The following is a 12,172-nucleotide window of genomic DNA, read 5'->3' on the forward strand; positions in this document are numbered from 1 at the left end:
CAAACTAGACGGAATTTTCCGTCTAGTTTAACCCAAACTAGACGGATCAACCTAGACGGAAAATTTCCGTCTAGTTTGATTCAACCTAGACGAAAAAAAATTTCGTCTAGATTGGTCGTTTTTCTACTAGTGAACAACTTTCATTACAGGTTCTAAAGAAATAGGCCAACACTCTATAAAAAAAAACCAACGTCAAATTATCACCAAACTCCGTATAAGTTTAACATTGTTTCCCTGAATCAAGACAATGATCACTCTAGCTCAATGCCATTGTCTCCACAGTTTGATAGCCTCTCTTTCTCTCTCTAGTACATGGAAAATAACAACACTCCTACATAAAACCATCATGAATCCTAAGGGTACCCTAGATAAAAGACGCCGACAAGCTCGAAAGTTAGGAAAAGAGCACGAAAGGAGATTGCAACGGCTTCACTTCTTCCTCTTCTTTGGTGGAGGGAGTGCCTCTTCCTCATCATCATCCTCGTCTTCTTCTTCCTCATCATTTTCCTGATCCTCTTCCTCCTTTATCGCTTCTTCCTCATTGTCACCTCCATCATCATCGCCATCCTCTTGCTCTTTAGGCTCTTCCCTGTTGCGACGGCAACGGTGACGGCGGCTAGAGACGCGACTGGAGACGAGCGACGGCTGCTCGAGACGAACGACGACGGCTGAGACGAGCGACGACGGCAAGGGGGGTTTCGTTTTTTAATTTAGGGCTGAGTTGAAAGGGTAAGATAAGGAGAGATATTTATATGAGGCCAATGGTATTTTGGGGATTCTGTATAAATACAAGTGCTAAAAGTATTATATTTTGACGATTGGGTTTAAAGATAAATACAAAAGGAGAGTTAGGCTCAAAGATACAAGTAATAGTACTTGGGTTTAAAAATAATTGGGAGTAAACAAATGGGCCTAAAAACAAAAAACCCTAAAAAACTATAATAACGGGGAGTAAAGATAAATGAGAGTAAACAAATGGGCCTAAAAATAAAAACACCTAAAAAACTATAATAACGGGGAGTGAGGCGCAAAACACGTGATTGAGAATGAAATCTTTTTTTTCCGGGCACATGTTTATATATTCTTTTGGAAGCTCAAATTTCAAAAGAAAGATCACAGAATAGTTTAAAAATAATAATTAATAGTTACAGTTTTTTTTTAAAATCGGCATGGGCCAGTTTGGGTAGGGGGCTTATTTATCTTTCAGTTGTTTTAACTCAAAGGTTGCTTATTGATTAGGTAAATGCAAATGAAAAATTGTGACATCAGCAAGTAAAGATAATTATCATTAAAGGATAATCAAGTGATAACAACTAGCACCATTTTCCCAAATAACTATTGATGTTCGATTTCAAATTGAATTTGACTTCGACTTTGTCATTTTTTAGAAAGAAAAAGTCCACGCGTAGAACAAGATAAGTTGGTCAATGGACTTAATTGGCTAGCACTGACATCTTCATTAGTTCTAGAATAATATTTGCCTCTTGTTGCATCAAAAGCTATTTATAGAGGTCTACTAAAGCAGTTGAAGGTGCCTAAAAGACAGAAATGGAACAAATTGACCTTTGGCTTCCTTCATCGAGCCAAGTTAATTGCTTAAAGTTATTCTCTGTTCTTGCTGGACTAATAAGCATTTTGTTTACTTTTTTAACTAACAACAGCTTGCAGTTTTTGGTGTAGCAGCTCATGACTATTATCATAATGAAATAACAATAATCAACGAACAAAAGTACCATACTTTCTATGATTCACGATGAAAAATGCCTAGTCTTTAACTATTACCAACACTAGTGTGCACCCGCGTTGCACCGCCCCCTATTTTTTAAGCACTGAATTATGAATTTGTCTCACTCTAAGTATTAATACATTTGATTTGGCTAAAATATCAAATTGGTATATTTATACGAACGCTTTTGCCAGTTTGGTATTTTTAAAAACTTCGGCGACGACAAGGCATTAAAGCTCAACCTTTTTGTCAATAAGGCATTTTTCTCAAAACTCTGGCATGAAATTTTGTTTTAAACCCCTTATCTCCCAAAATTATTAAATTTGTACCCTCCCTCTCCTCCTCCCCCTCCTCCTCCGCCTCCTCTCCCATTCCCCTCTCCCTCCAGCGCACCATCGTCCTCCTCCTCCTCTCCTTCGTCCCCATCTCCCTCCTCTAGGTCAACCTCGGCCCCCTCATCGCCTCCCTCTCCTCCTCCTCCTCCTCTCTCATTCCCCTCTCCTCCCTCTCCTCCTCCTCCTCCTATCCCATTTAGATTTTTTTTTTTTGCACTTCAGATTTTTTGCACCATTCCAGCTTGAATAGATAGCTTCGCTACAGCTAATGCAGTGAGGGGTGTATATTCAGATAGCTAAACAACTACCGTGCACCCACAAGTCAAGGCAGGGCCGACCTGTTGGATATAATACCTTAGTTAACAAACATAATCATCATTAAGGATATAGTCTTAATTATGTGAATATTTAAGCAGCTCCATTAACTGTTTTAAATTTTAACCTTTCGTGTAATCATGGCCAAAGGAAAGTTCCACGGGGTAATTGCTGCAACCACTCCAACAGGCTGCACTAGAGATAAAAAAAATAAGGAGGGGAACGGAAGAGGAGAAGGAGGGGATGAGGGGGCCGAAGTTAACCCATAGGAGGGAGATGGGGACGGAGGAGAGGAGGAGTAGGACGATGGTGCGCTGGAGGGAGAGGGGAATTAGAGAGGAGGAGGAGGAGGAGAGGGAGGGCACTAATTTAAAAATTTTGGGTGATAAAGGGGTTCAAAACAAAATTTCTCGCCGGAGTTTGAGAAAAATATCTTATTGGCAAAAAGGACGAGCTTTAATGCCTTGTCGTCGCCGGAGTTTTTAAAAATACCAAACTGGCAAAAGCGTTCATATAAATATACTAATTTGGTATTTTAGCCCATTTGATTTAATTACTATATGCTGAAAATTAGAAATTATATCTACCCCTCTATACTTGAAGAAGAATCCAAGTTTTAATACATTTGATTTAGAAATTATATCTACTCATCTATACTTAAAAAATAATCCAAGTTTTAATACATTTGATGTGTTTTACTGTTTATAATACAATATGTTATGGTGTTCTCATTCACCAAAAAGCAACCTATGGCCAAGTAACGGACATGTGTACTTATGCATGTAATGCCCCAATTAAATTGACGGTCAGGAACCAGTGGGGACGACAACTCAGCCGACTTGTCGAGTCGACATTCCCTCATATCGACTCAAAATGTGGTACTTGTCGCCCCTTTTGTCGAAGACGACTCGCCACGAGCCCACTCGACCAGATACTAGACGCCTTACGAAGACAACTCAAAAGGCATTACTTCTCAGCGAAGTTAAAGGATAGCTTCCACCTCGAGTTTTTCCCACTAGCGACGTGTCAACATCGCATTTAATGCATGACAGAGGCAGCATTTAATGCATGACAGACGCATCATGCCTCTGGCCCTCGATAGCCTTCATGACTCATCAGACCATGTGGGCACCGCCATGCCGCCAATCACTTCTCGTGTAATGCTGAAGTGATCATTCCCCCACTCACGAGCCAACACCTGTAAAGTAAATGCTGACTCAGCTCCCAGCCCATACTTCGTCACCGTCATCCTGTGCTCGGTTGAAGTGACAAATTTACCCTTATACCCTAGGTATAAATATAGGTACTATTCGAACATAACAGTGATCTTTTTTATGATCTTGGACCTTTGGATCTTATCTGATTTCTAAGCAGACATACTACACATATAAGAACTCTCACGGTTTTTTTATTTTTCCCCACTCAAGTTCATCAGCTAACTTGATCGTCAGAAGAACCACGGGGACCCAAGCCACGTCCTCTCACGAGTTTCTACTTGTGCAGTCTTCAGCCACTCAACTCAAGAACCAGACATAACGTCGGGGAAGAAAGCGGTCCCTCATTAATAATCAATAACATCATCCAACTACGGATATAACTGACTGTGTGATCACTTAACATCAACACAATAAATAATGTAGCATGGACAGTGACTTCAATTATGGAGGAGTAAATTTGATTTACTGTTTATCCTGTAACATTTACTGTAGTATGAACAGTAATTCTTTGGAGTAGGTGCATTCATAACCATATGTGAGCTGCACGTGATGTGTACATTAACCAATTAAAATCTATATTGAAGAAGTCATAGCCACCATGCATAGATCAATGAATCTTGATTTCCAAAGGCGACATCAAGCCTATTAAAACCCGTTGAAACTTATATGCCCTCTGCCTGATTACAATCTTTTGCAATGGCTTTTTTTTTTTTTTTTTTGCCCATGCTAAAGTTTAGTCGACAGATCACAATCTTGTATGTCATATCGGTAATTAATGATTAAGCACAAATTGGTTAGTTGCTAATTGTCGATCGTCAATTATGGGGACAGCAAATGATGACACGGTTGCCAATAATTTACGGGATTGATTCTCAGTGCTTTCGTGTTTTGGCAAAGTTGATACGTGCGCGGTTGGGCGTGAGCCGGGAAGGATCTCGTATGCGTGATTCCTAACTTCGTATGCAATATTTTGATGTTAGCATAACTTGTTCGGTCCATTTCACTCAAAAACGGTCGTTAACACCACAGGCAAGGGAAGGGTTTTTCAAAAAAAAAAAAATCGTTTACCAATTAATAATACCAATAGTTAATTCAATTGCTGTATCTTCGCACCTCCTCCTTCCAATGTGAACTCAAGAAAAACATAATACTAGTAAGCATCTAATAAAGCTTGTTCGTCATCATCATCGCCGTCGTCGCCAGTATCACCGTACATCCATTAACCCCAACCCCCTCCCACGCGATCAGAAATCCTTGAGCAGTTTCCTAACCTGCTCCAGCGTCACAAACAGCACGACGGTGAACGGCCCCTGCCTCGAGATCGTCGGGATGAACCCCTTGTACAGGGCCCTCGGCCCCTCCGCCCTCACCGTCTTCACCGCGCAGTCCAACGCCCCAGTGTACGCCGGCATATCGCCCGCCGCCGCCGCCTTCAGTTCATCACCCTCGTCTTCACCACATCCACCGCGGTTCGACGCCACCGCGCCACGAACCCCGCGGCGAAGTCGCGTCACGTGCGTCCCCAGCCCGTCCGCCATCGCCCGCTGCCGATTATCCCGCTCCTTCACCTGGTCGTACGTCGCAGCTGGCTCGCCGTCACGATCATCGCCCTGTGAACTGGTCAGCGACGAGCCCCTCCACAGGCTTCTGACCCCTCGGACCGGGCCATCCGCCGTCGCTCCCGTCGACGACCGCTCTTGTAGCTTGCGGCGCTCGGCGGCGGGGAGGCGGCCGTCCTTCCTGCATGGGACCATGGCGACGTCGGCCGGAGTTGCCGACGGCGGCGCCGGATGCGCGAGAGATGAGGCGCGGCAGATCTTTGAGGTGGAGGGGGAGGGTCGAGGGGCCCGCCGTGGTCGCCGGGGGTCGACCAGCTGGTCTTGAATTCATGTCGTAGAGGCACCATGACGGCGTCGTCGAGTAGAGGGTTGGCGAGGACGGTGGCGAGAGCCGGAGAACGAAGGGCCGCGGCGCCCTCGGAGAGCAGGATCTGGGCCCCGATTCGAGATGGCCCGGGCGGAGGGGGGGGAGGAGGAGGAGGAGCATCGTCGGGATCGTGACCGAGGAGTTGGGTAAAGCGAAAGCGGGCCGGAGATTAGGGATTTGTGGAGATTCGCCCTGCAACTGCATTCGGACCTTGATCAGATCCAGCGGGTGAGTCGAGCACCCGGCGACGATCGAGGCGATGCCGCCCTCAACGAATCCTTTGACGCCCATTATCAATTTTTTTTTTCTTTTTTTTTTCTTTTTTTGAAGGGAGGAGAGGATTGAGAAGAGTAAATTGGGTTAATTTGTTGGAAACCGGATCAAGTTAAATTCTGGGTTTTGTTACCGGTTGGAGTTTGAGTTCATCTCACTGGAGACCAGGAGATGGGGATGAAGAGAAAAGGCTATCGAGGAGGAGTGAGGTACGTTGGGTCTCTGAGACATATAAATGAAAAAAAAGCTGCAATTTTTATTGATGGGTCGAGGATGAATTGGGAAGAGAGGAAGAGGGGGTTCATTTATAGCATCCAAGAATAAAGGAGGGAGGAGAGGAGAAATTAGGGAGGACTAGAACGGGAGGCGGTTGCTGGTGACGGTAGAATGCTAATTGGAGATTAAAATGGAATTTTTTTTTTTTTGAATATATTAGAATCGTTCTATTTTTTTAGATATACTTTTAATTAGGGATTTGCCTTTTAATTTGTTTGGTGGCCCAACGCGGCCGAATATTTCCTAGGGTTTGTGGTGCTAGGAGTTTCAGGAAATCTCAGACGTTGGATTGGGGCTAGACTTATTGGACGGTTGATAGTGAACCGAGTTTTAGAACGCGTGGCGCGTGGACCGACGCTGGTGACAGGTGTGTTTGTTGTTCGTGTACGGGCCCACCGGCTACTATTCCCACCGGCTACTATTCACAGAATCCCAGATGAATCCAACGAGGCACCACGCGGTCGTCCGCTCAAGGCCCCCGCTTGTTTGGTCGAGGAAAATTCTGAAAAGAAATTACTCATTTTTCTCAATTTCTGATGTTTCTATCAAAAAATAAAAAAATGTTCAATAGATGTCACGTGCCAATTCATCCCAAAAGGAAACGTAATTTCTTCTCCCCAAACGCCGAAATCGGAATAAATCCCTATTTTTCCGGAATAAAAAAGTAGAAGAAATCAATGAAGTTTCCTCAGTTTTCTTAACTTTTTGGTATTTTAATTTGAGCCAAACTTAAAAAGGAATAAAATTTAATTATACATCATATTATTTGCCAAAATAAGAGTGCTGCTACGGGGACCCAAAATATGGGACCAATGGAGGGGACAGATGAGGTGTCCCCTCCCTATTACATAATGAGTTGGCTATGCCAACTCATTATGCAATAGGGAGGAGACACATCACCTGTCCCCTCACTTGGTCTCATATTTTGGGTCCTTAAATCATTTTCCGCCAAAATAAATACTGAAAACACGTTTCCATGAAAAAAAATGAGACACTAGAAACACATGAAAACATAGTTTGTTTTAATTATAGAGAAAAACCAACGATGCCCTCATAAGGTTGGGAGTGGGTCGAGTCGACCCACGGGCAAACCGGGCCCAGCTCGTCATGAGTCACGACCGGCCCAGGCCATAGTCGACCGGGCCCAACCCGGTTCATGGGCTGGGTCAAGTCCAGCCCCAGCCCTAAGGTCAGAGAAGTATGCCCAGCCCACACCCCGACCCGGCCTAGCTCGTCCCGCCCTGGCCCATGATATAGTTTTTGGTTAGACTAATTATTCCCTTAGCCATTTGGGTTTGCAGCTAGTTGCTAAATAAAACCAAAAGGCCATAGATCTTTGGCTTGAGGGCTTTTTGGCCCATTAAAAAACAAACAAATATCTTTAAGCTCGTTGCTATCTACTTGAGGATTAAAAGTTTAATACAAGTTAAAAAATAGTTTAATACAAGTTTAAATCACTAAAAATAAATTATAAATAATTTAATAATTATAAATGCAAGTTTAATATAATTAAAAATGTAAAAAAAGTTGGACGAAAAACCTATGGGCCGGATGGCCCACGACCCACTGGCCGTAGGTCGGGTCATGGGTCATGCTGGGTCCAGTCCTAAACTCAGGATCAGAGAATTAGGCCCGGCCTACTCTGACCTGGTTGGACTCGGGTCAGGACCGACTCGGCCTTGAACCTGCCGGGTCATGTCACGGGCCTGAACCTGCCTGGTCCACATCCACTCCTAGGCCCTCAGAGCGGTGTAGGATCTTAGTACAATAAATTTGTGGGCCCACTGGAATCCATCTGATCTGTGAGAAGAGAATAAATCATAATATCTAATAACCCATGTCTACTTAAAACCCTTTTTCACCTTAAATATGTAAGCAATGGATATTTTCTCTCAATAGATCAAAAAATTATCATTTCTTTGATGTACTTTAAATATCATTATTGTTAAACTCTTCTTCTAGTGTTCTCTCATAGAAGCATCCAGTAGGAACAGTTTATTAGCATTTATCGTACATCAACTAGATGTTTTGAATTCGTGCACGAATCTCAATATCTAATGATCTAACGGCTGACATTCATTTGTTGCATATTTAATGTTATGCATCGGTGACCATTTAGTGATTTCTCATACTTTTTGTTAACATATATTAAGACCCAATTATTCAAGGGAATTGTCTGATAGATTTTTGCAACAAAAAGATAGCCTTCTGGCTTCTGGTATCACTAAGGGGCTGTTTGGTTGTATGTTTTTACCATGTAAAAGGATGGAAAGTGTAAAAATGTGGGTCCCAATGTCAGCTTTCATCACTTTCAATTGTTTGTTTGTAGTTGTGAAAATAGTGTAAAGTGATTTCATATGCTGATGTGGCTTGTAAAGTGATTTCATAAAAAAAAGACATGATTTTAGGAGAAAGCTGACATTGAAGTCAGGAAAAAATAATAAAAAATAATTCAAACCAATATGATCTTTTGAGTAGGGACCACTTTTTACACTTTTCAAACAAACAATTAAAGTTACATTTGCAAACCAAACAAGCAATTTATGATTCCAATGGAATCAAAAACAAACAAAGAAAAGTATAAAAGTAAAATTGATGAGGTGGACAACAACTTTCCAAGTTGCGTCATAAATACACAACTTTACCAACAATAACCAAACAGCCCCTAAACTCATATAGATCCATTGCTGATTACTGTCAGGTACCAGTGTCCACCAAACTACCCATCGGTTGTTGGCATGTCGCTACAACATAATTATTATTGGTATTGTTTCCGTGAACGCAGCTCGCAATGGCGTATAGCCTGATTGCGGTAGTATATTATTGTTGTTGGTAATAAAATTCATCGTTATGCGTCCCAGTTCTCGTACGCTGACTGCTGTCCTACATTTGCCACTCGATCATGCTCCGTAGTAAGTGGGATCTGAGCACATCGCGGGACGCCAGTGGGTGCTGTACCGGTGGCCAGCAGAGGGCGACAGTGACGTTCTATTTTATGTTCATTCGGTGGGCCCGACGGGAATTCAGCAGCGTCCGCGTGTCCGCCACACGGTATGAAAGTTCACGATGAAGCCGAGCAACGTGACAAAACAATGGGGCCCCGTTCATTAACACCTGCCCTTCTTGTGGATCCCACGTGGCTATGGGCGGATTGGGATCATCTCTAATAAAGAGGTTGCTAATATCTCCTAATGAAATCTTGGCCTTTGATTTATCAATCAAAGATCAAGATCTCCTCATGAGCAAAAGTTGGGGGCTCCCTACTTTTGCTCATGAGGAAATCTTGACCTTTAATTGATAAATCAAAGGCTGATATCTCCTTATTAAGAGATATTAGGACCACTATTCATTATGAGAGGATCTCAATCCGCTATGGGCAGTGCTGGGCCGGCTGAACCCCACGAAGGCCTTCGGGTTGCAACATTGCTCTTCGGGTGAAATATGTAAATATAAATTTTGACTCCGTTATGTTTAATGTCTAAATTCAAGAGCTATATCTATATTTATGTTCAGGAAATGTTTTTTGATGTTAGTCCCTTAAAGCTTTATAATCTGTACTAATGTTTTGATATGAGTCACACAAATCTTCATTATGTACTGATATAAGTCCCTCGAGTTAGTTGGGGTCATAAATGTAAGGGTGTATTCTGTCAACTTTACCCTCTTCCATAAAATGTTAATTATGACCCTCACCTAACCCATTAATAACCCCACTAACCTAACCTGTTAATGAGCCTACCCGAATTAACCCACTCCTCGTATCTTATACTTCTCTCCCAATGGTAAAAAAAAAACAATGGTTATTTTATTAGGGGGACTTTATAAATTTCCATTGATTATCCACTCATCCATGCTCAATTTCTCTTTCTACAACTTAGATCCCAAACCCATTTGAACTTAGAAGGTGACAATGGAGTTTTTCTCACTTGGGGGACTTGGATCCTAAACTCATTTGAACTTATAACTAACAATCCATTTGAACATAGTTGGGTTATTTCTCACTTGGGGGTATTTTTGTAATAGCCAATGTTGGTTAGGGTTAAACCAATTATAATTTAGTTAAAAAACCCTAACCCTAATATAAGGACTTCTATCAACACATAATGAAAATTTGAGGGACTAATACTAAAATACGATGATTTAAGGGGCTAATATCACATTACCAAAGATGTAAGGGACTAATATTGAAAAATCCCTCATATTTAATGATAAATACGATTTTCCTTCAGTTCTTGTACTGAAAGAATCACATCTTAAAAGTTCTCGTCTACATTTCTCAAACCATTTTTTCGTTACTAATTTTATGATAATATTAAACGGATTATTTTCTTCAACTGTTAAGCAAGAAAAAAAAATTAAAAATAATAACACATTGGATATATCCAATCCCATGCAATATACACGAAACCTTCAACGGTTATGGCCCTGTCCTAGACGCACTTGCATGTGATTGCAAAACTGGATCGATCAATTGAGATCATCTTCAGTCCGGTGTGATGAACATTCGTTGTGAATCGTGATCCACGTAGATTACGATATGTGACGCACAACTCACGCAAATTCCAGCTGTTTGTTGTTCATTGGAGAACAGCTGATCCGCCCCGATATTTCCGCGATTAACTGGGGCCATCCATTTCGGTGCGGCGAACCTTCACTGATGATGACGAAAGCGAATAACTAGCAGTCTGATGCTCATTAATTCGACGACCACAGCAGACCAAACGGAGGGATTCCAGGCATAAGGGGGATTGGGTCCCACTCCGAGAAAAGAGGAGCAGGGGGGGAAAAAGAATAAATAAATATTAGCCAAGGGATTGTAATCGATTCAGTATTTATTCGTCCTGATTTTTAATTGCTTCTACTGATCATCGATCGAGAACAAATGAGATTGCAAACGCCGCATTTTTAAAAGGATTAATTACATTCGGTTGGTTTGAGGTATAGCGTGGTAATTTTGAGATTGCTGAATGTAATTTTACAGGTGATCCTAAAATCTGTCAGCAAGTTAACTATGTTTTATTTTTGTTGCTTTGGAGCCTTTTTGGATGCTAGATGGGACTAGGGATGGGAGAAGCTAAGATTTGAATTATAATTAAGGTCATAGTAAAATTACTGACTATTACAGTTAGGATTAGGGATGTGAAAAGCTAAGATTTGAGTTATAACCTTAATCATAACCCCAATCCTAATTCTAATCAAAACCGTAATGGTAACCTTAATGCTCATTTACGTCCGAGAAGAACCCAAAAAAAAAAAAAAAAAAAAAAAAGAGTTTAACTCGCCTACATATCGTAGGGTCATCTAGTGTAATTACAATTAGTAATTTTAGAATTACGTGCGCACCTCATGTAGTTACACTATACCTAAAGATATCGGAATAAAGTTAACCCGCTAAATACCCATATTGGTATTTTAATTCTACCCCATTTACTAAGAAGGTATTTTAATTAGGCAAACATGCTTTAAGGCATTTTAATTGATTCAACATACCAACAAGGCCCTTTTTCTCGTCAACGACCAGTTTTTCAGCGAAAACTTGTCACGTACGTGGTACGTGATGACTTAAACTGTTTTTTAGCTGCTGATGTGGCAAGGATTTTCTGACGTGGTACTATTTAAATGCGGGAATTAACCCTCTAAAAATCCCAATTCACCCAAAATATGACAGATTTACCCCTTTATTTTTTTCAGAATTTGAACGCGAGAGAGAGGGAGAAATAGAGAGTGAGAAATCGTGGAGGAGGCAGTTGAAAGAGATAGTTGAAAACTGGTCGCCGACGAGAAAAAGAACATTGTTGGTAAGTTGAATCAATTAAAATGCCTTAAAGCATGTTTGCCTAATTAAAATACCTTCTTGGTAAATATGGTAGAATTAAAATACCAATATGATTATTTAGCCTTTTTAAAACTAACGGAGCTGCTCGTAAGAACCAAGCTCAGTGGGAATAAGAAGCAAGAGGCTGCAAAGTAAACAAATGGTGTATTCTCACGTATTTTGTGATTTGAATTAAAGCAGGCTTTTGAATTGGCATTTTATCAACTCAAAGTCAAAGGTACGTATTTGTGGCTCCAAACACGGCTGCTGTTTGCGAGTCCAGAGTGAA

The 12,172-nt window shown here is 41.5% G+C and overlaps 1 protein-coding gene across 1 annotated transcript; it reads right to left on the reverse strand.

Moving 5' to 3' along the window:
• On the reverse strand, positions 4,643-6,182 carry LOC109832838 (mitochondrial uncoupling protein 5). Its single transcript, XM_020400282.1, is given in 6 exon segments — positions 4,643-5,026; positions 5,029-5,101; positions 5,103-5,362; positions 5,364-5,526; positions 5,528-5,645; positions 5,648-6,182. Coding segments are annotated over 6 exon segments (966 nt in total). The 5' UTR covers positions 5,811-6,182; the 3' UTR covers positions 4,643-4,837.

The sequence above is a fragment of the Asparagus officinalis genome, chromosome 3 (assembly GCF_001876935.1).
Source record: "Asparagus officinalis chromosome 3, Aspof.V1, whole genome shotgun sequence".
Classification (NCBI taxonomy): domain Eukaryota; kingdom Viridiplantae; phylum Streptophyta; class Magnoliopsida; order Asparagales; family Asparagaceae; genus Asparagus; species Asparagus officinalis.